General features: G+C 38.5%; 1 protein-coding gene across 3 annotated transcripts; it reads right to left on the reverse strand.

Moving 5' to 3' along the window:
• Positions 1-838: 838 nt before the first annotated feature.
• Positions 839-27,430, reverse strand: ulk1b (unc-51 like autophagy activating kinase 1). 3 transcript variants are annotated; one of them, XM_062434490.1, is made up of 28 exons: positions 26,811-27,430; positions 25,601-25,693; positions 25,129-25,170; positions 22,197-22,229; positions 20,316-20,352; positions 18,273-18,446; positions 16,119-16,192; positions 14,386-14,487; positions 12,990-13,048; positions 12,305-12,387; positions 11,993-12,043; positions 11,463-11,554; positions 11,097-11,262; positions 10,926-10,980; positions 10,630-10,716; positions 9,978-10,121; positions 9,724-9,872; positions 8,332-8,594; positions 7,952-8,157; positions 7,408-7,529; positions 6,991-7,116; positions 6,249-6,433; positions 5,785-5,969; positions 5,149-5,267; positions 4,871-5,028; positions 4,148-4,283; positions 3,813-3,903; positions 3,715-3,725 (listed from the first exon to the last, which is right to left on the reverse strand). In XM_062434490.1, exons 1-27 carry the CDS (start codon positions 26,898-26,900, stop codon positions 3,848-3,850), a joined length of 3,087 nt encoding a protein of 1,028 aa, XP_062290474.1. In that variant the 5' UTR covers positions 26,901-27,430; the 3' UTR covers positions 3,715-3,725; positions 3,813-3,847. The 3 variants fall into 3 exon arrangements, with proteins under 3 accessions (XP_062290475.1, XP_062290473.1, XP_062290474.1); XM_062434491.1 differs by having other exon boundaries at positions 839-3,903; positions 10,926-10,977; XM_062434489.1 differs by having other exon boundaries at positions 839-3,903.
• Between the last annotated feature and the right edge of the window lie 22 nt (positions 27,431-27,452).

Genomic DNA, 27,452 nt, shown 5'->3' on the forward strand with positions numbered 1-27,452 from the left:
TATTGGAGGTACAGAGGAAGAGATAGCCCCCAGCAGCCATAGGTGTTGATGGCCACACAAAATCCTCACTTATTTTCATTATTGAAGGTCCTATAATATGTTCTGGTATTTCTTATATGTATGTACTCTTTTACTTTCTCTTTTATTCTAATTTTGTTTTTGTTTTTAAATTGATTTTAAATGTATTATTACATGTGTGCATGGTTCTATTGTATTTTAATAACTGTACAGCACTTTGGTCAACTGAGGTTGTTTTTAAATGTGCTTTACAAATAAATCTTGACTTGACTATGTTTTGCAATAATTAAAGAGAGCAAAACGTACATATTCACTGACAATTTAACAGGGCACTGAATTTGATGAAGATAATTGGCTTCTTCAAATGTAAGGAAACATTTTGAAAAACTGTGAAACAAAACTGAGTTTGTAAGATGACCACTGAGTGACATTAAGTACTGGTGAATCATTAATTGTCAAAACCATGCCGAAGCACAAGTATGTTCCTTTAAGTAGGGTTAATTTAAAGTCCCTGATATTCAGTTAATTGGACAAGCCCTAACAAGTTAGTGGCAGGATAGTAGCTCTACCTGCCTTGCCAGCCTTTCCCATACTCCATGGACTAAGATTTATTGTTACTAAATTGTTATCTGGATTCATCCAAGACCAATAATGGTAAAGTTCACCTGGTTTAGTGGATCATAAAATCTGTCAGTTTTAAAAGCAGCACACATACTAAAAGCACATGTAAAGCTCCAGTTCAAGGAAAACATGACAATCGCCATAACTGAGGTGACACAGCAGAAGATGAACCCCACAAACATGCACATTGAAAGTCCAATTACTTTTCCTCTCACTTTATTCAAGTTGCAACTCAAACAGTAAAGGTTACATTACGCACAGGGACACCAAGATAGTGTGTCTGTCATAGATATATGACAACATTAAAATGCCTTTGAAACTGTAAGAGACAATATGGAAGATCAGCAGAAGGCGTACTCTTTGGAAATGTGTGGGTGGTATGGTACTGTTTTCTCCATGCCTGCAGATTCATATATACAGTGACAGCAATAACTTAATTTACAATATTTACAGGTGATACAGAATGAGAAAGGTGAAAACACAAAATGAAAACATTCAGGCATGGTCTTAGGAAACATATAAAAATAAAAAATGAAGATCAATGACAGATCTGGAGTGCACATAGCTCAAACTGAATCTTTGTGATGGTTACACTTCATTATATCTTAAGAGCAGCCCTGGAGCTGATTGAGAGTCAGTATCTTGTTCAAGGCCACTTCAGCAGAGTGGGCATGTGCATGTCACTGTACTCTTTACTTATTTCAACTGCTGCACAAATCATCTTCATGGTGTTTTTGATTCCTACCAAAGATATTAATCATTAGGGTGGCCAACAGCAATGATTGCAGAAAACAATAAAAAGTGACACATGCATCAGTTTTACAAAAGAGGTCCTCACTTTCTGCTACCTGTATCTTTTGAGACATTGCCACTATATCCTGACTGAACAAAAAATATAAGGGGTGAAAGACATAAGGAATGTACACTTAAGCAGACATTATACACACGCAGAGTGCTCTCAGTAAAGTAACATCTACAAACATTTCAGGTTAAGTTTTCTGAAAAAAGACAAAAGGCCACAAAGCAAATACACGTAATGTATATTTAGAGAAAAACCTTTCCTCCACTCTGTTCAGCTGACACTGCTACTATACTGGCTTCTTAATCTCTGTGTAAACTTTCTTCAGCCCTAACCACACATCTACGCCTTTCTTCTAAAATGTGAACTTATTCACCATCTTTATAACTTAAAAAGGCAGGGGAAATACACCTCAAGTAGAAGAAGGTACTACTGGGCCTGGTAGTGGGTTACCAGAGGAACCACTTGATTTTCAGTGGAGTCAATCATATCTATGGAGTCAAAAATCATCAAGTCATCAAGCTATGTCATTAGTTCTGTACTGGACAAATCCCACTGTCCAGTAATACCTCAAACAACACTACTTCATACATGCATGCATGCACACATTTCTTTTTTAAAGCAACAAACAAATAGAAGTTGACCCTTCCCAATCGGCCCAGAATTTAGGGGAGTTACAGGATCCTGTTGGGGAGTTATGGCTAAGGTCAATATCGACAATACACAAATATTTCAGGTAAAATACACATTTTCAACTAGCACTCCAAATCAACACTTTTCAAAATCAGACACAATCTTCCCCTACTGACACACTTAATGCACAACTTTTTTCAGTGTAAAGATTTTTTTCCTTTTTTTTTTCTTCTTAAATAAATCTTTCCAAAGGTTTCATAGCTTATACCATCTCTTTGTCAACATTCTTACATTTAACATACATTACCTTTTGACAGTAAGTATAATACAACTAAAACAGTACTAAAAATACGGAAGTCAATATCTAAATAAGCAAATCTGTCAAGGTACCTCTAAAAAACAAAAAAACAACAAAAAAAGATAATTTTTTTCGCATGTTCCACTCAAAATCACTCTGTACAGTACTTCAACAGTGCAAAAACATTCAGATATTAGCCCCCCGGATCAGCCTCAATGTTAGTTATCTAACATTGATTCTCTTCTAACCCTTACATTCAAATTTGATTATACTTGCTTAGCTCCAACGTGATTGAAAGATAAAATATGAAAAGACAGAATATGGAATCTTGTGAAGAGATTACTAGCAACAGCAGCATCTAAGCATCTGTATACCTGAATAATACATCCCATATTATTGCAGCATCTTTAACATGATTGTGATCAGGGATGCTAGTTTCACTATCACTTGGTTTAAAAGCTATATTTTACATGTACCATTGGGATAATGAATGTTTTATGGACCTATTTCCAGCTAGTTGCCTCAACACCTGCCACCATGTAGGTATAGAAAACAAAGTCCTGTTAAATCAATGTTTCAATCAAGGGACATGGTCTTTGACATTAACCAAGTATAGAATCAGTAAAGTGTCAAACACAGGGTTTTTGTCCAACCCAGCATAGTTATCTGCAGTGAATCTAAAATAAAATGTAACACAAAATTATAACTCCTTTTTTTGTAATTTTGGCAACAGTTTTGTTTTAGTGCTTATATGAGTTTCCAGTCACCACCTGTAGCAATTATTTATATATACTTCTACTTCTCTGCAGCAAGCAAGTAACAAGATTCAAAACTAAAAATAAACACTGTAAAGCAAATAAGGTGTATAAGACAAACACATTTGATGAGAATGATACCTGGCCATTCCCAGTCTTCTTCAGCACACGTCCATACTGTATGTAAGTGCACAGCAGTACACTGTACTTTCCCTCCAGCTACTGATCATTTTGTTTGTAGAGATGCCGACTGCAAATTCGTAGCATGTACTGTACATATGTCCTTAAAACACTATCTGTTTAAGTACTGTATGAGGGTATGTGACTGTTTGGCAATAAATGCTCCTGCATGTGGTAACGCCTCATGAGGGGAATCTTCACCTTGGCAAAGAATAACATTTTCAGTGCCAGGAGATGAGTCCTCTCAATGGGCGACAAAGCAGACATTCGTTCACAGCACAAGTGCTTCATGTCCAACACCGGTCCAGGTTTAGTGTTGGAGAAGTCACTGCAACTGTCCAAAACTTAAGATGCATGGCAAGCCACTCAGTGAGTACATATGTTGGTGGTTTGGTGGAAACCGAAGCCTTGTGGGTTTCTTCTGAAAACAAAAGCATTTCTATGTGAACACCATGAAGTGGGGGTGGAGAGTTTGTTTATGGTAATGTGCAGGGTGCAAATGACTGACATCATAACCACACTCCAAGATGCAGCATGGGTCAATCAAGCACAGAGTCCTGACTGCAAGGCTGTGAGGCGACGCTCGATGCACTCCTTACCTGCCAATAGAAAGAGAAAGGGGGAAAAAAAGAACATAAGTCGTGTCCATGCTGTGTAAACTTGGGTGTTCTCCAGGTGCTCCAGTTTTCAGTATAAACACGTGCAGGTTAGTTAAGATTAGCAAGTGCATTAGTTTGTGATTAACTGGCTACCTGCCCAGACTGAAATAATAATTTCAAAATCACAGTATAAATTACTAAGACATCCCTACTTTTGGCAAGACAAGCTGACAGACATACTTACATTTGCTAACACTAAGGATATCATCCTGTTCAGTTAGCAGCAGAGACAGGCCCTCCATCAGCAGGAGAGCTTTATGATAGCGCAGAACTGATGCTTCCCCCTGGTGGAACATTTCATCCAGCGCAGCAGTTTGAACCTAACACGACACCAGGAGGCCAAAATTAATGTACTGTAAATTTGATTTTAGTCGAGATTAAAATATCAACACAGTGCTGCTGGGATATGTGATTAGTCTCAAGGAAAATACACATAATTTTTGGGCTAACAGTTTGTGTATGTGCAACATTCCCTGCTCAAGAAAACAGTAGTGCTCAATTTACTAACCTCTGCTTTCCTGAAGTGAATGTACAAATAGAAATATATATATATATATATATATATATATATATATATATATATATATATATATATATATATGTAGAAATATATATATGAAATATATAAATGACATTACATTTTAAATAACACTTTATGAGCACCTAATTACAATAGTGGCCTTACAATAATCTTGTGACCATAAATCAATATTTTGAGAGAAAATGTTTAGAGCATAAAATAAATAAAGAGATATAGAAGTGCCATGCATGCACTTCAGTAGGTGACAAATACTAGGGCTAATCAGCTATTAACAGCTATGGTATGGATGGTTTGCTGTGGCCTGCTGGTCAATAACCCTCATCTCCCATTCTGCTTTCCAGCTGTCAGTTCTTTCCTCTGGCTTACCATCTGCACAGTGTGGCTAAACAGCAGCCGCTCAGCTGTGATAGAGGTGATTTGGTCCATTAGACGGTGCTTCCTGGAAAAGAAGCGCTCCAGACGGGTGTTGAGTGAGCGGCAGGAAGCCACACTGGACTTGTACAGCTCATTTAGTCTCCTCACGACTGTGAATGGACATTAAAACATTAGAAAAAATGAAGCTTGATATGCCACCAATTCTGGCTAATATAAAAATTTGACATCATAATGAGACCCTCTCCCTCACAAAATGAAATGGCTCATACCTTGTTTAACTGTAGAAGATGGGTAGAGTTTGCCCTGTTTAACTCGATCCATGGCTGTGTGTAAGGCAGTGGACAAGAGTTCTGCAGTCTTCAGGTAGAGAACCAGCTGTTCTGCATGACTGAGGAGACAATAACACAAACACACAGAGATTGTTACCCACATATGAATTGACAATTTGAGTGTGCAATACAAACAATACAACATTTGAACATAGGAAAGTCATTTAAATGTTTAGGGAAGACAAAATGATGTATCATAACAGTCACAAAGAATCTCAAGTGAGAAAACATGGATGTAACCACTGTCTGCTGGGTGTTGGATTCCCATTGCACAACTCGCTTGCCATAATCAAACTCATCTGCAGGTTTTGCCCCATTCATTTGGACTTATTTCAGCCAGTAAATCTGCTAACTGCAACATTAAAGTCTGACTTGACGGATCCGTTTGCTAAATTGCACAATTTTAAAACAGCTGTTTTTGGTTACTTCTCAGTTTTTCACTTAAAAACCAAACATGGTGCAAAGCCAGGAGATCCACCTTGGAAAAAAATTCCATCCAAATTGGATAAACAGTATCATTGCCATCAACAACAACAACAACAACACACAGCCATGGTTGATACTCTATGACCTTACCTCCACTCTCGGCTCAGTGAGCTTATCTGATCTGCTACTAGGCTCTGCTGCTGAAGGAGGGAGGGATGCGAGGCGTCCTCTTGCTCCTCCACCAATGCAACCCCACGGGCTCCAGCCACCTCCATCAGGCAACGGGCGAAATCCAATGTGAAACGCAGGCTTTGCACAGTATCTGTATGTTCTTGCTGCAGTCCAAAGGAGATGGAAAAATTATGGAATTAACAGGAAGCATGTCATTCAGTTAATTTTATTATACCATTCTCGGACACTAAGACATTTCAACAACACTTCGTCACCTATTTTTCACACAGTCCAGTTTTTTTAGGAGGAATGCTAAGTATTTTTTACTTCAACTTTGTGTGAGAATGAACCTCTGATTGACAGTAATAGCAAAATACACAGGATCAAACACATTATTCCTTTTTCATTACTTTCCAGAGTTGTGCGGGAAACCGGCTTCTCACCTCCATCAGGGTCTCCTCAGGCAGCTCAGGAGCCTCGAAGGTTACAGGACCGCCCATGTTGGCTGTGATAGGATCAAAAAAGCTATAACGAGGGCTAGAAGGAGCCTCAAAGCCCTCCAGATAGGTGCCTGTCTGGGGGTGGCGGCTGGTGAAAGACCCTGCAGGACTGATTGAAGTGCACGAGCCTACAGGAGTCAAAAAGACATGGTAAAATGTATTTCATCTAATGCAACGGACATTTCATTACTATAAATATCAAGGAAAATTTTCATGAACAACAATAAATTAATTGGAATAACAGTGTGAAGATTTCATTTTTACCAACTGGGCTGCTTTTTGTTTTTGGAATTAACATTTACTGACCACTGTATTGAGAGGAAATGTGTCCCAGTTAATGATCAATAACTGCCAACAACTACATAGTCTGTTACCAATTGGAAAACTGTGTGTTCATAAACACATTATTTAGGTTATTACCCTTAAAAAGGGAAATACATCTCTCCACAGCTGGCTTTCATTCAAATCACTTGACCAGTGGAAAGTCAACCTTTTATGCTAACTTTCATGACATTTACTTCAATTTCCACATCATGGAAAATGAAAATAGCAACTGTGTTGTATGATGTGCAAAGCATAGAAGTAATGCTTCTGTGTTGGTAGTATTTTCTTCCACCTATTAAAAAATATACACAACAGAAGGGATGTGGAGACAGATAATTGTGTTAGGATGTGTATGAACTACCGGAGTATTTCCTCTGTTTTGTTGTATGAGGTGGGGTGCTGCCGCTTGGAGGAGAGCCAACGGTGAAAACCACCTGTGCTGGGCTGCCGGAGGCGGGTGCAGTTCCTCCCCCTCCACATGGGGGCACTAAAGAACAGAGAATAACAATGATTCAAGATAGTAAAGTGAGCATTCCTGATAATCTAACCATTTTATGATGGTAATAGCTTTTATGAATATACATTTTTCATATGTATACATACAGTAAATAACAATTTTAACTGTATTAAATATATTCATTGAAAACTATCATGAGGTCATTTTTACAGCCTTGAATTTATGTCTAATACTGCAGTGTGCCAGTCGGACTGAGCCACTCAAAAAGCAAAAACAAATATGCATACACATTTTAGCAAACCTCAATCAACAAACATCTACCTGTTATATCTATGGCTTTTTCAGAGCTGAGGTTTTCTGTGCTGCCTCGGTCAGCCATGGGTCCACCTGGTCCAAATGCAGCCATCAGCAGCATGTCAGACAGACGGCCGGTGCTCTGAGACCTGCACCACAGAGAGAGAGAGAGCGAGAGAGAGAGAGAGAGAGAGAGAGAGAGAGAGAGAGAGAGAGAGAGAGAGAGAGAGAGAGAGATGAATTAGCCTTGTTGACTACCCTCCTATTTTCTTCACTGATTTACTTACCTTTTCCCTGCTAGCTATATTTAACTGCCCTTCTATCCACTCTATTAGGTTACTCTAACATGAAATTTTCTTTCCATTCATGAGAGGAATTAATGAAAAGGGCAATCCACATACTACTGATCCCCAGCTTCTATAATGTAATGTAATGTATTTTTTGTCAAAATGTCTATCCTACATTTGTAGGGCAAATAATTCTTCCAGGCTATACAGCATCAGTGTGACAATCATATCAAATAGAAAGCAACAGCAAAGAAAATATTATGCTATGATATTCAAGCTCTTACTTTCCAAATCCCTTGGTATCATCACTCATTCTGTGGATGCAGTGGGCAGGCTGGGTGACCTGTGTAGGTGTTTGTTGTCCTGCGTCTCTGAGCTCTGCTGGGACAGTCCTGCTGCAAGGGGAGCCGATGACCAAACCCTGCTGTGTCAGGAAGGTCATAAGGTTCGGAGAGCTGGGAGGCTTGGGGAATTCAAATGGAGGGATGGTCTGACGAGAGAGACCAGAGGGAGAAAGGAGAAAGGTACCAGAGTTTAAAAAAAAACTGTTTGGTAGTCTATTCTTGTTCTGTGTATCTTTAAACACACATTCTTCCCTCGCTCTCTCTCTGACACTCTCTCTCTCACACACACACACACACGCACACACACACAGTTGACTCACCCTGGAAGGGGAGCCCAAGATGGTGGGAAGGGGGTTACGCTGCAGCAGCTCACTGAGTCTGGGCGAAGAGTGTAGGTGGCGGATAGTCATCAGGCCTGCCGAGGGGGCCACCACCGGGTCTGAGTGCTGCTTCCTGATCTTTTGCCTGCCGCTACCACTGGCACACTCCAACAGACAGGGGGCACTGTGGAGCCGTGTGCCCAGTCCTGTTGCTTGTAGGTGTTGTTGCTGAGAAGTCGGCTGGGGCTCAGTAGGTTGAGGAGCTGGAAGGGAAAGTGTGGCAGAAGAAGGTCATAATACTTCTGCTTTGAGACAGCAGGTGGCATAGCAATATAAAATGTCAAAGAGGACAGCACAGACAATAAATCTATTAAGAGATGGACAAGTCCTGGCTAACTCCCCTGCTGCCCAACTGGCAAGCGTGCTTAGAATGCTAAGGGACTGTGCCAGCATGAGGGTCAGAGGAGCAAATGGTGGTGAGAAAAAGAGTATTTGTGTACATAAGAGGTTGATTCATTTTAATAACTTTTAAAACTACAGACCAGGCTGACCCAAAAACTGACAAATGTTAAACACAATCATAATGTACAGTACCAGTGGACACACTTTTCTCATTCAAGAGAATGGGAAGGCATGTCTAAACTTTTGACTGGTACTGTATATATTTTTCTGCAGTTGAAAGTTTGGGAAACAACACATAGCACAAGCCAATCACCTTTCTGGGGCTGCAACTAATATAAGGCCAAGATGATATCTTCAGATTTCTTGTTTTGTTCAACCAAGAGCCCAAAATGCAGAGATAGTCAATTTACAGTTATTTAAAACAGAAGAAAGGAGCTGGAACCAGAGACTGCTTAGTATTGCCATTTGATTAAGGTCTAAAAGGATTAACTGATGTCATAAATCAGTTGTTCAATTAACTAATCTGAAAGGTCAGAAGAGACATCTGAAGACAAAACTTCAATCATCACAAGATGATTAAAGATTTATGATTAATAAGCTAAGAAAGAAAGAAAATATGTTTTTTCATATTACTGTCCTTCAAATAAAATATCTAAGATAGAAAAGTTTCTCTTTGGTTGACCTGCTCTCAACTCATGTTAATTAATCTGTGATAAGGGTTCAGAAGTAGAATCTGCTTGATTTTATGGGGTCACAAGCCAAAAAGGCAGAAAACCAATTAACTTATTTAGCTGAGCAATTGTTTCAGCATTACACTCTTCTTACCTTACCTTACACAACTACAACCATTTAGTTCCAAGTAGGTCTTTGATCACGTTACGCTGTTCAAATTACAATTCTGTATGTAGATACTGCACAGAGAAAGCTGTGATGCGCATCTGTGAAAGTGGTTTACTAAGTGAAGACTTGAAAGTAAAACATCTGAGCTACCTTGAGGAGAGAGCTGGAAAGTTCTGGCGCCTCCCAGGGAAAGCCTGCGGGTGGTGGTCACTGCTCCCTGCCCGAAGGGTGGTGAAGGCCCGGTCCGAGCAAAGCCCAACAAGCTTCCACTGCTGCAACGACGCACCGGTGTCGACAGCCTAATAACGTAAAGCTCATAAGTCACTGCATTCTGATGAAAACATGGTAATGCTAATTAGTCATTTACATTTGCAATCGTGGGATTTGTGTTTGTGGATACAGACCGTGGTGAGCCATCCTGTTTGGTAGAATGGAGGTTCTGCTCCATGCGCTGGTAGTTCTGGACCTGAGTGGGGACTGGGATAGGCAATGACTGACCATGGTTTCCATAGTTACCACCATAATTACTTCCCGAGAACTCAATGGGCCTGCCAACAACAGTGAGAAGAACAGAGAGTGCCCAAGAAAACAGTTAGACAAGAGGAGAGTGTGTGTGTGTGTGTGTGTGTGTGTGTGTGTGTGTGTGTGTGTGTGTGTGTGTGTGTGTGTGTGTGTGTGTGTGTGTGTGTGTGTCTGTGTGTGAGAGACAAGTTTAACACTTTCCACATTAATGAGTACACCAAACATTTTGGAGATGAGATATTCTGTGTAACTGACAATACTACCAAACAAATGTATAATGTACAAATATTACATTGCACATAAACAGTGACATGACAGGATCTGAGGTAATTAAAAACTGGGATTCTTACTTCAGCTTTCATGGTAATGCAAATGAAACACTGGCATCGATTCCTATTTCAACATAGTGGATATTTAACTCCCCACAAATCATTTAATTCATTGACCATTTCCATGTCTTTTAGTGTCCAGCCCTCTGAGCTACACAACATCACAAGTATTGCCACAACCAAACATTCAGCTTTGTACTGTTACCTGACAGGACTTGGAGAGCCACTGTAGGAGGGGGAGTGTGGTGGTGTTTTGGTTTGGATACAGAGACCAGCAGAAGCCAGAAGAGAGCTGATTAAAGAGGAGAGGGGAAACACTTCATTAAAAATTCATTACGGTATTATCTTAAAAGAGTACTACACCATATATTCTTATTTTCAATGTAAATTGAATTGCTGATAGTCATTTATCTTCCTTTCTTTAGTAACACTGTCACACAACCACATTAAATTAGTGCAACGCAATTAATAGCAATTAAAGAAAAAATGCTTGGTTCTTACCCACTGTTCATCAAGCTGTCCTGCAGAACTTTACTCTCACATGTCAGCTCACCTGCTGAAAAACAACGATAATCAAAAGAACAGTCAAATTAAAGAAGAGTCAATATCACATGAGTAATAACCTTTAAAAACACATTTAGGTAAGGATCCGATGCAAAAATAATTTCTCACTGATGAAATGAGCTGGCACCATGACAAAGTCATCTGTGTCACAGGAGGAGGAGTTCTTGCTGCTACCGCCGCCTCCAGATGAGTCCTTGAGGAGAAAACCAGTGGCCTCTTGTGTAGGGGAGGCCAGAGCTTTGGCACGCAAATGCTGACCTTCAGCAAGAGACTGCTGCAGAGACAGGGAGACGGAGAGCAGCATATAAACAAACAAAGAAATCACAGGAGAAAGAATAAAAGAACAAACAGTGAAGGAGAGCCAAGTAAGTGTTGATTTGGTTGGCCTCTTTGACTGGCTACACATAATCACAAAACCTTGTTACTCATGCACAGACTGTAAAAACAACAAACACAAAAATAATAAAGACAAACCGGCGGTGAGGCGAGGTGTGAGGTGGAGGAACTGCTGCAGGAGCTGGCGGATGCTGAGCTTGGGAAGCAGGTCATGGTCACAGTAGGAGTTACTGAAACAGAAAATACACACAAGCACACATTGAAAATATAAAATTAGCTTTGTACTGAAACAATGGTAAAAACTAAACCATACTAATCTTTACACTCATCTATTACTTTGTCAGTGCAAAATATTTTAATCATCTTCACTGTGTGGCTGGTATACTACTAAATTTAGTTCTACAGTTGGACGAATGTATCATTTGTATTAAAGATTCAGTCCTCATGAGTCAGTATTAAACTGAGGATTACATAATGTTTTTGAGGAGATTTGAGGTTCTGCACTGTTTTAATAAAATGTGGTATGGCTCACAGGCACAGATGACCTTGTATATTCACACATTAATGCATGCTTAAAAAGGTACAATACAAATAGTCCTTCATTTATGTATTATGGCCAATTATTCATACAAGTTCTATTATGAAGTGTATTGTTTGTTCTTACTTACTCTTTTTCACGGATGAGCTAGCCTCCAAGAAAGGGTGACAAAAAAACTCATCTAACAAACCAAAAAGAAACTGAATTAGTAGGAGGTGGTGAAACAGAGCAACATTTCCTATATTCAGCATCTACAGTATTCATCAGAAGAATATACAAATACGATGAGTAAACAAACACAGATGTGCATAATCAGAATCTTAACAGAAATAAGGATATCTGTTACAATAACTGTTTGATGTGACTAAATAATTATCTTGAGTGTTGGTCTGCGTCAGCTTTTTCATTTAATTTTACTGTGTTTGATTTTTTTTTAACTTACCATAGTCCATGCGGTCTTTGTGGTTGCGCTGCAGCAGACCCAGCAGCAAGTGCCTCAAATGGCTTGAAGTCTCTCTGGGGATGCTGCAAACAAATTATAACACGATCAGTCTGTGCAGCACTTCAGTTTTTGAAGGTCAAATTCTACAGAAAACTGATACAGAAACACTGTCAGCTGCATGTGATTTCATTATCATTATTATTTTTTACCAGACCATTTCGATGGACATCTATCTCTATACCCTTAATTCATGACAACTTATGCTATGTTTCACAGTTGGTTGATTGTTAACATTCCTGTGAAAGCTTATCTGATTTCCAGGCAGGCTTTTACTGTACAGTAGGGATAAACTGAAACATAAAACTTGTACAGACATTGTGCTGTAAAAAAGAAAGTAGTCAGTTGGGTGTTTGTCATCTTTAACAATGTTGTAAAGGAACTGCTGTTCAACTGTTAAAACAGCCCAGCTTGCATGATAGCATCTCTCTAGAAGAGACATTTACAAATTGTACTTTTGGTGCCAAACACATTTTTTAAGTCTGAGTCTAAACATCTAAACATCCACATAACATCTAACATTTGCAGGAAGAGCTGATGATCCTCACCGTGCTTATCAGTCTTTTAACATAACATCTGTTAATTACATAACAAATAGGCATGCTGTCATCTCATTGTAAATTCTTACTTGGGGCTGAGATTCTTGTTTTTCTCATAGAACATCCGGAGGTCCTGGGGACTACTAGCCTAAAGATGACAAAAGGCAAGAAAGAAAGTTGAAACCATGCATCTGTCTGCAAATTTAAGTGTGTGTTTGTACACTGATAGCCAATGCACCATTTCATACTATCGGTGCATACATTTTTATGGAATGTACAGTATGTTGTCCTTGCATGGCTTGAACCCCAAGCCAGTGACTGTGAATGGCATAATCCAATTAATCTAATCAAGTTCAGTGACACATGTTTTAACATGCCTATCAAAGAATGAAGCTACTCAAGTAGTTTCAGAAATGCTGTAGGCAATGTAAGTTTCAGCCTTCACAGGATCAATCAAGTCAGTCAAGACAAATAGCCTGCTGTTCAAGTTCCTGCTCATCTCTCACATGATTGGGAGTGAAGAGACAGCCTGTTTGATTACTTCTAAGAAACCGCCTGAACTGAGGTTTCAGGACAAGGATGAAAACATGTTAATGAAACATTTAGCAAAGTCTTGTATTAATGTGTTCTTATTATTTTAAACCACTGTATATGACTTATCCATTACTGTACTCACATTGAATGATGCCATCTTGCACAAAATGACAAGAATGCTTTTAACATTACATTAATTATGGATCAAATTAATCAGACTAAACATATATCATGCAAACAACAAAGAAAATCCAGATTAAGCAGCCAGTTTCAAAATATCCCAATTTCCAGAGTAATGTCACATAGTGAGTTGTAAAACTGTGAATGTTGAAATGCTGTTTTTTTTGTTGTTGTTTTTTTAAAGAAAAGTCAAGACAGGGATGAGGAACCTTGTGAAGAGGAAGTAGTGCAGTAAAGTAGCTGGCAGAGAGAAAGTGGCAGAATTGTACTGGCCAAGGTGGATGACTTGTTGCGTTTTGCTCCCTGCTGGTCTGCACTGCTGTTGTGAGACACAGTACAGTTCTGTTGTGTTACAGTTTTCAAGCAAATGACCTTTGAAGACTTTTTAAAAAAAAAATCTACTTGCTTCTCAGATAAAACAAAAAAAAATCTTAAGAAAAGTCACAGTGGAAGAATTTAAAATACTAAACTTTGGAATGAAAATAATAATTTACTGTATACATTATCTTGATATATAAAATGTATAGATTTCTGTACACATACTTACAGTATGTTGGCCAGTGATAACAAACCCTGCATAACATATGGGTTGTTTTTCATGTTGTCTTTTAACAACAGATCTTGACATTGGAGTAATACTGGTTTGCCCATCCCTGAATGTAAATATCTTTCAGCAGGTCACGTTGCAAAAAAACTCAACCAAAACCCTGCAAGCTCTGTAATGTTGCTTGAAATCAATCTGCGTACGACCAATGACTGTAGTGTATTTACCTGAAAGGGAGCCTTCCCAGTCAGACACTGAAACAAGATGGTTCCTATACTCCACAAGTCAGCCTTGGCATCATAGTTTTGGGACATGATGACCTCAGGAGCCTTGTGAGGGGGAAAGAAAGATCATTTTCAGTATGAAACCTCTTTGGAACTCGTTAATGGACAATTAATGAGCTGATAAAGTAGTGATCATACTACTGTACTGTACAATTAAAAGACCAAGAACAAAAGCTCTGCTGTTTCACATGAAAAAATTATGACAGAATCAATTGAGAAATCATCAAGCTGTGTTGGACTGATGCTGAAAGAATGCTGTTTTTTGAAATTACCTTTTTTTAACCCTTAGATGCATGACCTACCGATACCTACACTCTTCCATGAGTGGGGTCAAAAATGACCCCAATAAGAATGAATGCGTTTTATGCTGTAAACTTAAGAAATGTATTTAATTTTGGTTAAAGATGATGATTTTTATTATATTTTGGTCAACAAAAGAATTATTTCATGTTTGACAAGCTCATTTATCACTTTTTTATAACATTTTTATCCCAAAACAGCTTTTAAAAAGGTCAAAAACGGTTAACATCCAAAAAGTATCCCAATTAGAATCAATGCATTTAATGCAATATTATAACACAAGAATGACTTCATGTTTTCCATGCTATCACAACTTCAACATTCATTGTTTGTGTATCCGTCTGTCTGTCTATGCATGTACACACACGCGTCTTCTTTCTTCTCACTGTGAGCAGCTGTTACAAACTACTTGTTTCTGGCTGTGAGCACTGCACACAGGGTCACTGCATTTCCAGCAACTATTGGTGGCTTTGCACACATCTTACACCTCTTTCTCTTCTGTTGGCCCTGTCATAACCCTAACCCTAACCATCATAGTGAGAGTCTGCTTCTCTACACAACAAATGCAGTAATGTTAGCTATCTTAGTTAGCTAGTGTTAGCTAACTAAAAAGTAATTTGATAATAAGAATAATAATAATAATAATAAAAATAGTTGTGATTTATATAGCACCTTTCACATATCCAAGGACACTTTACAATTTGATGATGATAACACAACACTATATCACACAAAAATCATGTATGTGGAAATTAAGTTCATATTTTATAACAGCATATATATTCTGAGGTATAAAAATGATGATAATACTTGTACTAATAATACATGTATGTTGCTGTGAAAAAATAATCTTTAGGGGTGGTGAGACTGCTGACATTAGATGTGTGGATCGACAGTAAATATATACCTGACAGTCACAGTTGATAAAAATCAAAGGTTCTTAGGGTTAACCCTTGAAATTCCATAGAAAATGATTGGGGTCATTTTTGACCCCACGTATGGAAGAGTGTGGTACTGATACAAAAAATGCAATTACTTAAAAAATATAACAATTAGATACAAATCCAAATGGCCTCGTGTCAAAGACAACCTATTTGAGGAATACATGGAAGATTAAATGATAAAAATTTAAAATTACAAAGATATTGCAAAAAAACAACCGCTGGGGTCATTTTTGACCCCACTTATGCATCTAAGGGTTAAGCTAAACATTACAAAACATTTTCTACCTGCAAGGAACCCTTTAAATGCTGGTTCAAGTGAAAACACAAACGTCATAGAGTCTAAAGTTTCTTGTGTTTAACCTCAAGCAGTAACATTTAATTAATTAAATTATTTTGCGTTATATCTATAAAAAACCTACAAATAGTGCTCACCATGTACATTGGAGACCCACAGAGAGTTGCTGCCATCATGTTGTTCTGAAGGTATCTGGCAAAGCCAAAGTCCGCTGTGAGGGGCGAAATTTATGGAGGGAAAGAAAGAAGGGGGAATAAAGAACAAAAAGAAGCAAGAGAGGATAAATTCACATTTGATGCAAGAGGGGAATGCAGCCATAGTGCTCTGAAGAATTTTGTCTGCTTCAGGTTCCCAGTTGAATACTATTTATTTTAAAAAACAAAAAGAATGAACATTGTACTCTCGCAAAAATAGATGAGAAGAAGACCTTCACTTTTACAAGATTGATAACAATGGAAAAATGATCACAATATAGTTCAACCTCTTGGCAGCTACGACTTTATAATGACAAACGTTTTCTCTACAGAGATTAGAGTCTCTCTGACACCCTGCTTCACTAATGTTTACCAAAGTACAGCTGGGGATGCCATTAGTTTTAAGGTATTTGGTCATACTTATTTTGGAGCTTTATTAAAGGTCCTGTTATCAATATTATTATGAATCACCCTCCGGTGGCCATGAAGAATTGCAAAACAAACACAGTAAAAATGTCAAACTCATGGGAGCACTAGAGAAAAAAGTCAGGAAGTCAGTAGGATTCATCATCTGGTAACCATGAAAGCCTGTCTAGACTTCTCAACTCTGAGCCAAAAATGTGAACTTTCTCGTGGCACCAGAGGAAAGGTAAGGGAATCATCAAATCATCAGCAGGATTCATCCTCTAGGAACCATGAATATCTACACAAAATGTTTATCACAATCTGTCCAGCAGTTATTGAGATATTTCAGTCTGGACAAAAGACAGTTATCAAAAGAGTTTGCATTTCAGAAAATTCTGGTTCTTATTTTGATTTGAACATACAGAAAATGTATTGATCAGTCATAATATTAAGCTGACTGTACTCATGTTATTTGATTTATTCCAATTTTAAACATCAAGTAGTCAACACAATTTTTGTTGATGTGCCTGTGTGTCTGTGCCTCCATCTGTGTGGATACAACATGTGAACAGTCTGATTATGTGTGTGTGACTGAGGCGGTTTTCCCAGAGTCATGTGGATTATAACATTCTGCTGTGACTGGGACTGACACACGCCTCAGACTTCTGTCCCACAGGGCAATCAATTTTCTTCAGAGGGGAAAAAAAAAGAATAAATAGGCTTAAGGATTAACAGAGTTTCCAAACAGCTGAGCAACACACTCACTCTCTGTACTTGGTCCTGACACTTTTCATTATGGTGATTTCTTGTTACACCAACACCATCTCTTTAAATCTTTAAATACTGACTGTGAATGAGTTCTCTTTTTATTGATATTCAACAATGTGCTCTATCACAGGAAGACTATAAATGCTGCTGAAGGAAAATGTGAAATTCTATACATATTATCTAGTCAACGTCCTGTAACGAGTTTAGTTTTACAGCCTTAGTGAAATCAATTACCTTGGTGAAATCATTATTAGGTCCTGTTGCAAAAAATTAAAAATAAACTGCTTGTAAAGAGGTTGATGTTACAGCAGGGACATCCATTTGGTGCTTTATGAGATTAAATTTGTTTTTGCTCATGTATAGGTCCAGAGGATTTCCTATTTAATTCAATTGCACACGTGTAAGGTTTGGTCTCACGTCTGAAAAGCTAGTATTTTGTCTCTTTTTATTTTTGACTGTCTTCATATACCCTTTGCCTTTATCAATCAATAGATAATACAGGTTTAGAGCAAGCAGTGCTAAATCTTAATATGTGATTAATATTAAACATCTGTAACAGTTATCTAAAATAATAATGTCAAATTTTAACTATGTACTATGAACTGTACTTGTTTACCTCTTTATTTATTTGTATATGTCCAGAGTTGGCTAACTGGAGATAATCATTGACTATTTGTTCTTGCTTTTTTTTTCTCATTTATTCATCTTTTTTTCTTTAAAAAAAAACAACCTTTTTAACTGGTACCTCCAAAAAAGGTCATTACTGAGTAAGTTTTGCTACTTTCATTGTCAGTCTTTCAAACTTTGTGGGAAACACCTTTCATTAAAAGGCAACAGTAGAAAATGGATGTTATACATACAGTGTGTAAAAATGTGCACATGCTGTCACATTTGTACAGTAGACTGTCACACAGTCAATCCTACCAATCTTGATGCAGGTGTTGTTGGAGTGAGACTTGCGACCTGGTGGGTTGGAGAGCAGAATGTTCTGGGGTTTGAGGTCTCTATGGATTATGCCTTTGGCCTGTAGGACTCTCATGGCCCCTGCAATCTGCTGCAGGAAAACCCGAATTGTGTCCTCACTCAATGTGCCTTTGGCTGTAGAGAAACAAGAGGTAAATTAATAAAGGTTAGTTGACTACAAATTAGGCTAAGTATACAAGGTGTACAGTGTGACAGTGACAACAACTGATGTAGGACACAAAGTTGGGGTATAGTAGACCTCTTTCCTAGATCCTCAGATATGTGATGGAAACCAGTATCTCCAAAATGTCAACTTTTCATGAATTCAGGAAAACAGCCATGCTTTTAGCTTTGTGACAAAGAAATCTTCAGCCATCTTAGTGGGTAAACAATCTTTTTTTGTTTAAGAAACAGAGAATTATCTAAAACCAATAAAGAACAATTCTATTTTCATCCACAAATGAAATTTCATTATTTCAGTTTATCTAAAAAAGTTTTCTTTGGACAGTGAGACAGTGAGGCTTCTAGTTTTCCTAAAACATCCTGGAGTCTTGTCAGGTCATCTTTCACAAAACACACCACCTCATTTTACCTCTAAAAATATCTGCGAGATATGTTTTCCCCCTCTGTTGTCTCACATCACCCCACTGCCACCTCCTGCTCTCTCTCTTTCTCCCCTCCAATCATCTTGTTCATCACAAGGTGGTGAAGTATGGCTCTATGTGAGAGCTGGCTCCACATACCCTCCCAACACATTTTTTAAAGCCAGGCTCAGGTTTAACTTTAGCCAGGAAAAAAAAAAGTTTAGATCATTGACCACAGGAGGGAGTGGATTCAAAAACACTCCTGAAACGTTTTTCAAACAGACAAGCAAAGACTATAATTAGAATAGTGCCTCTATTTTGACTCTGGTAGCTGACTGACAAAGTTAGCATCTACAGCAATAATTTGTCAGCAAACAGCTTGTGGCTGATGTCTATTTTCCCACCCTGTCCACAGTGACAGGCAAAGGCCCACCTCAGACGAGTTTATTGTACTGGCTATTCAGAGAACCTGCAATTTATGAGATGTGGCAAACCTGGATAAGATATTCTCCCAACTTGTTAGCCAAGTGTTGACTTAGAATCATATTTGCAAGAGGTGATGTTATGCATGTCTCACATACTGCATGCATGATGAATAAAGACAGAGGAATATTGCAGGGAGGATTCTCTGTGATTTTATTACACTGTATGTCAAAGTCTATCTTAAGCCCTAGGTCCTACAAAGTTCCCGGCACTGTTGCACTGTTACTCAAGCACTAAATCTGTTTCTGTGTCATCTGTCCCAAATGAAAGGCTGCTTTCTTCAGTCAAACAGGGAGAGTTGTGACCTGAATGGCTGCCTTGAGGTATACACATATATTGTGAAGAAAAGTTCTTATTTGTTTCGTACTCACAATCTTTTAGGTAGATCTAACATAACAGAAAAATATTTCTTCCTCCTCTGCTACTTAATGTCTGAACAATCATTTTCCTTACACAGATTATTCATTATTCTAGCAACCAAGGAAGATTTGCCAATTTTTTGAGGGTTGGTTTTGTGACTTATATGCCTTTCGTTGGTTGCTTCTGGCATTTTAAATCTAGAAAATGTACCTTTACACATTGTGGATTCACTGTATATTACTTTAAGAAAATGAACCCAAAAAAGATGTAGAAGCTATAATCTATGCTGCACTTCTGAATTTGAAAGGCCAAAACACCATTATAAAAAGTACTATCGTGCCATCTTGAAGCTTAAAATTAACTGTGAAATTTGGATCTTGTCGCCTAAATGGACTCCTATTTAAAATGTCTAATGTTCACCTTCTTTGCTTGAAAGTATGACGGACAGTCTTTCATAGAGCAAGGACAATCACTTTCTTGTCATCAAGCAACAAAGATGACATTTCACTTCCAACTGTATTGATTGTTCTACTGAGAAGCACCTGGAGCTTTTAGAAAATTAAAAGGTTCCACTTACAGTGTAAGTAGTCAGCAAGGTCACCACCATTGCAGTACTGGGAAAGACAGGAAACAGGAGAGACAGGAAAGGGAGGGGAAGAAGGAGAGATGAAAAGGAATAACATTAGGAAACACAGATAACATGGCTGTGTGTAACCATAGTGAATAAGTGTCTGACATAATTTGGTCTCTGAAGCGACTAGAGAGCAAAAGAGATCAGAGCAGTGATTTGCTAAGAGTGATGTGGTTACAGATTTATACCCTTGCTCTCGTTCCCAGCATTAATATGAATGAACCCATGAAAGGACAGAGTCTGTATGACAGGTAGAGCTATGAAAGGCCGCCTCACAAGTCATTTCCTTTTCTTAGATACAGAGATAACCATGAATTAATGAAGGGGGCGGGTGAGAGAAATGTATCTGCTGCCCCTTTCAAGCTAATGAATGAATCTATGTTTGTGCCAGTTTATGATAGTATATTTTTTATTATTATTATTTGTTTTCTGCTACATCAGCTCAAATTGCCATGAGCAGGAAAGAGCGAAAAACATGAAACCCAATAACTGGAAATGATGTGTATGTGCTTCCAAGAAATATGAGCCCAAATCCCAAAACCTCTATGTTGGGAAGGCCTATTCCCTAACACTGTTCAATATGCTCTACAAAAGGGGTCTTGGATCATAAAAGTCCACCGGGATGGATTTTTTTGCTAATTTGCATAATGTCCTAAACAGTAATGCGACATTTACTTTTGGGATTCTGGAGTCCCATATTGTTCTGTGCAAGTGGGCATGGCCTCATAACTCAAGATGCCTATGAGTAATCCTGATAAACTCAGTGGAGACATCTTATACTACCCCCTGAACATTCACACAGAGTTTTGTTAAAATCTGATGAAAGGGGGATGAATGGCGCAACTTTGAGTGTGCAATTAATGAAAAGCTGCAGGCTTTATGATGATGAAACAAGTGTCTGACTGGTCTAACTCCTTCCTTAAACAGAATTAAGCTTGTGACTTTGCTCACCTTTGCGAAGCCTGAAACCTGATCATTGTTCCTTGCAGTTTTAATTTTGGTTGATTGAGCTGCTTCCCTCCATTGAGCGCAAAAATGCATGAACCTGCCAATTGGCACTTGCGGCCATATTTAACATCTGTTTTTGATTCTACTGTGATGTTGCTTTTAAACAGCAACAAGCAGCAGCATTTTTCATTTGCTTCCAGACTGTCTTCTGAAAAATATTAACAGCTTGAACATTTTGTCATGGTTACTGTGGAAATTATATGAAGAGTGAATGTTATATGTATTTATAGAGGCAAATATCCTTCAAACACACCCAGTGTTTACCAAGTAAATGTCATGATACTGCCATTCCACTGATAGCCTGATTTTTAATTGCTGAAAGCTAAAGGGCAACTGAAATTATGCGTTTATAGTCATATTCCATCCATTTTCAGACTTCCTGCAGTTCATTTAGGGAACTGATGTCTCCAGCCTTCACTGATTATAACCTTGCAAGTCACCTCCATGTCATCCCATAGTCAGCCATTTCAGCATGCTAACTTTTATCATAAAGTTGTGTCTGCTTGGCTGACAGATGCACAATATAGCATGCTTGTTAACATTGTTTTTGGTTTCCTGTTACAAAAACATTTTAGGTCAAAGACAAAAGTAGTTTGAAGATTCAAACACATCCACCTGGCTTTTCATCAAGTAAATGGTATGAAACCACTGCAAAAACCTAGCAGCATTTGGATGTTGACTGGCAGCCATTTACCCCCCCAACCCCCCTTGATGCCAGAGCACACAGCTAATTATAGCCCGAGTCCTGTCAGAGCTGCATGCAAAAGCTGAGACAATACAGCACACAGCAAACAAAGCCAAACATCCCAGCAAGCTTACCTCCATTACCAGGTACACTGAGCTGGCAGTTTCCTAAAGAGAGGGGGGTAAGAGTGGGGGTAAACAAACACAAGTCAGTGACAGACAAAGAAAGGAACAGGTGGCACTTGTGCTCACCAATCACATTCAAGATAAACTGGTGATTCAGATTGGAGAAATATACAACATGCTAGAGTGGTACAGAAATTCTATTTTAGTTCAAAAAAGCAACAGGTTTTGCACATTAGTGGTGGTTGATCATGTGATTAAAAATATACATTTTGTACAAGTTGATCCATTGCAGACTCCTACATCACTGGGGTTTTAAAAGAACTTTTAGTGTTGCATGCACTAGTCAGTCAGAAATAATGAAAACAATCTACTGTGCTATATTAATACCATGCAAAAACATTTAGGGAATCAGTTGGCTCTGCAGTCAGCACCATTATCAAAACAACGAGCGAATTGCTGTGAGAGACTGCGAGAAGTAGTTTATTCAAACACCAACAAACAATAAAAAAAATCCTTATTAACTTACTAAAAACTTGAATACATATTGATATTGCACATTTGGAGGATTTGATATTGCAGCAACTTTTTTCATATCTGTTACTTTCCTCTAATGTCATCTAACATAGTGCAGGCCTACTTGAAAAATAAGTTTCTTATCACATGGCAACAGATGACTGCGGTCTCTCACTGTGACCTCATTCAGTATCTTGTTGAACCCACCAGTCAGAGGCCAGACTGTTTTCTATAGTTCAGCTGACTCGGGGTCTCTGAAAGTAGTTGTTTTTTGGCTTTGTTGAAGATGGACAGCAACCAACCGGCCAGTCAGTCAGTTTCAACTAGAGACTCAACCATCCAATCACCAACAAGTTCTCTATGTTGTATTTATCTTAAAATAATGCAGTGATGCACCACAGTTACATAAAGGGTGACAAAGATATGATTGACAAATTAATAGTAGAATGACTTGCAATAATATAAAATACTGAGCCCAGAGCAGGTGGGCAGGTGTGCAACAAAAATTCAAATTACCCATGAAAAAAACGTTGCAAAGTTACAGAGTGAACAACAGATCACATTTGCAGTGGCAACTATTTCCTGGTCCAAAGGGTAGAGACTCCTGTACATGTATGTGTTTCCCTATGAGTGAAAATGTGCCTCTAAATAAAACATTACATATTATCATCTCTCTGGGGAAATGTATCTACATGCTATTTGCTCTTGCTCACATCCTGTTAAGATATATAATAAGACTAGATAACTAGTGTTTGTTGCAATCACAGGCTAGTAAGATTTTTCAACTCTCAAACCAGTTTTAACTCTCTTTGGATAAGAAAATCTGATCAAACGTAAAATGCAAGGTGAATGCAATCCTCTGGTGTCCAGTGTTTGGTTTGGTTTCAGTTTCATCCTGACCCAATTAGATAGCTGGCTGGTAAGATCCCCTGCTAAGAACACCTACACTATCTGCAGTGCAACAACAAACCTGTAATCTTAGAGCCCCGCTCAGACTATCCTCAATGAGACCGTGAGACTGTGAGTCAGATTAAAGATAAGCGATTGGAGTATTTTTGAGTTCTGCATGGGTAGAACCGTTTACAAATGCTTCTTCTCAGGGTACTGATGAAGAGCGTTAGGGCAAAGCAGTTAAATCTATATTTGTTTAAGTGAAGCTGCAGTGGCCACTGATACAAACAAATTGACTGCAGTGGGATGTTTGAACAGGCAGCAGATAGCAGTGCTCAGTGTCATTGGTCATGACTTTTCTGTAACCTTCTTTGCATGATGATAAAGCTTTTTGTCGAAAGAAGATAAAGGCAGAGGGTGAAAGGTCAGCTTAATTGAAAAAATCATCTGGACAGAAAAACGAGACCCAACACATTTCAAAGAATGATAAGACACAGTAGTCATACAGCATAAGAGTGTGTAAACATTCCTGCAACACTTCCATTATTTAAATATTTTAAAGCTTAAGCAAAGACACTTCATCCTTATGAATTATACAAGTTTTTGCAAAAGCAAAACATCTCATATCTGGTATTGATCTACTCTCATTTTGCAAAATATGACTCTTGTCATGTTTACACAGTTAGCATAAGCTTTCTCTTTTCTTTTTTGTTCTTCCCAGATGGAAACGTGTTAGTCATGAATCAAAGAGACAAAAGAAACACCTGGTGAGTGAAGATACAAATGTGTGTGGGGGCGGAGGGTCTTGCTGTCTAAACTATCTGGCAGATGTTGTTACACTGAGCTTCAGATTGGTTACTAGGATACAAGCAAGAATTTCTCTGGGACTGTGGTGTCATATACATAATCACCCTCTAATGCAACACCTTTGTAATGTGCTGCTGAGGTAAGATGTTACTCCTTGTATTTATACCTGCACATGCACAGTTCATGTGTGAGCATAACAGCAATCTACTTCTACCTAGAAAAGGTCACACAAAATCCTGAGCAGAGATATTGAAGTAAATAAAAAGTTAAAGCAGTACATTTCCCTCAAAGCAATCATTAAGAAGGCAGTAAGAACAGGCCACGTGACTGCAGACAGACTGTAAACACAAGCAATTCCTGAATTCAGCAGGGCACAAACACACCAAGTATTAAATGAAACTTTACATGGCTTTGCAGTACATGGAGGAGCCGAGAATAACATGCCTGAACAGGATCAGAATTAAACTTTTTAGAGCAAATAAATGTAGCAAAACCTCATTTAACAAGCAGGGAAACACAACTGTTCAAGCTGCATGAGGCAGAAGTAGGTCATCAGGAACAGACATTCAACAACACATCTGCTCTACTTTGTGTGCACAGACTGACGGGGAAACTGGGACAATAAGAGGTGCAATAATTATGTATGTAAAGAGAAGCCTTGGAACTGTTTAGTCAGCGTAACCCTGACATGATCAACAAGCTGTATGTTTGTGAGTGTGGCATTCCATACCTGAAAGTCCAGTAATGCAACAATGTTTTCATGCTTCAGTTCCTGCAGAGATGATACCATTAATGATTATTTGGTATTTAGTATAACCTGGATTTTCTACATATTTAACTTTAAAGAGATGTCCAACATGACTTTCACCATACATTTTATCCCCCTGCAGTCTGTCGGAAACTTGAGAACATTTATTTTCACTATGACATCTCCATGTTCATGATCATTGTTGCTTTGCTCTAACCTTTTGTCTCCAGCTAAAAGGCAGCTGCAGCCAGTACAACAAAATGTGTCTGAAGGTCTCGGAATTATCAAGGTGGCAAATTTGGAACAGCAGTCATTCTTAAGTTTACCACTGCTGGTGTTGACAGAAAGGGATGTTTTTACACTTGGTTACCATTCCCATTTGGTCTCAATAAAACAAATATTTGTTTACATACCTTATTACACATGTGATACTTTCTGAGAAGTTCTGACTTACCTTTAGTATTTTGATCTCTTTCCCCAACAGTGTCTGGGATTTGGCCAGGTTCTTCTTGTTTATGCATTTTACTGCCACCTCCCAGTCATGTTTCTAGAAGGACATATTACATGAAAAATTATTATTTTGGGGTGTTGGATGAAACAAATGCAAAGCACAGTGTATATTACACAATGTCTTTGCTTTTTAAACGAAGATTAATATTTGTGTCAGTAATGTAAATCAAAGTAAATACAACATGTATCTGCATTGCCAGCTTGTTGAAATGACTGATTCTATCACATGTATCATATTTGGATATTTAAGGTGTCACACTAGAGCAAGTATTTGTTGACTACTGTTTACTGTTGGTTTATATGCTTCACTTCTTCATGCTGTTCGTTAGAGGTCAAGTCAAAATGTATTTGTACAGCACATTTAAAACAATCACAGCTGACCAACTGAATAGGAGAATTTGGTGCTGATTACTTACAGTATCACTAGCTGTGACTGTAATCAGTCAGGAGGTTTGGTTACTCTGAGATAGTATTTGTGAATATTTATTTAGATAATATATGTCCTAATATCCAATGCAGTGCCCTTATCAGTTCAATAAGACACAAAATCAGATGAGGCTGACACAGATTCAGCATATTTGAAATATGTATTGTATTATGGGATGCCATTTCCCTCTGTAGTCAATGAAAATTATCTGTGTGCCATAGAAATCAACACAGATTCTGCAGGCCTACATTTCCTCTTCAAACATCTTATGGTGTTTGTCTCAGCAGATCCTGTATTACCATTCTGTTAACAATTATAATGTCGTAATTTATACACTTTCACTCCAGGCATAAGGCATGTTTTAACATGTCCATTAATGGCATCAGTGTTGAACTTTACAAAGGAATTTCCTGTTGAGCCTTTAAACTTGGTACAATTATGGAAATGCATCAAAATCATCACCCAAAACAAGATAACTGACCATGTCTTAAAAAAGGGGGGTGTAACTATTTTATCTACTAGCTGGCTGTTATTTCAAGCAACATCCTGTATGAGCTCCTAGGCCTCTTAAGGCCGTACAATGAAAACAAATTCACCGGACGGCTGATGAAAGGCGACTCACACCCAAACTATAAAAATGACGCTTCATTTCGGTTATTTTTTTGCACCGGCACATTATGTATTGTTTTAAAAAGCAATATAAAGAGTTGACAAGGACAACACTCACCTCTCGATGTCTGCCTTTGAAGACAACAGCAAATGCGCCATGTCCTATCAAGTCCTTTCGACTGAACTCAAATTTCCCCACCGTCTCCATATCGAGACAAAGTCTGGTTTTATACTACTTTGACCTGGACAAACAACCAGGAGGGCTCAGCTCACCCTTCTCGTTAGCAAGTGCTCCTTTCTCCTCTGTCAAGTAGGGGCAGCAGCAGCAGCAGGGATGTTCACCCCCTCTTTCACTTGCCATGGGCTGCCTTCCTGACAACAAACTGTCCTCTTCTCTCATGTTAGCGCGCATAAGTTTTGGAGTTTTACTCCTAACAAAACTGTGCGGAGATTTCCATCTTTGACAGCACAGCCAACACAAGTTAGCTAACTTGTCAAACGGGTGTCTTGTTATTACAGCTGTCTTGGATGACGACGGGCCACCTTAAAAAGCAGCTCGCTGCGTTTTGTTTATATACAAGGCAATCTGACTCCTGTCGTCTGAAGCGTCCACACGGCGAAACAAGCGGTCGTTGCCAACTTAAATCAAGTTTAAAATGTCTAAAAACTAGCAAAAGCCGTGAATGTTCCCCGTAATCTCCTGCAATTACAGGCTGACTAGCTGAAAGTCACAGCAGCATCGATGGTCCCAACAAAGCAG

Source organism: Scomber scombrus, chromosome 15 (assembly GCF_963691925.1).
Source record: "Scomber scombrus chromosome 15, fScoSco1.1, whole genome shotgun sequence".
Taxonomy (NCBI): Eukaryota; Metazoa; Chordata; class Actinopteri; order Scombriformes; family Scombridae; genus Scomber; species Scomber scombrus.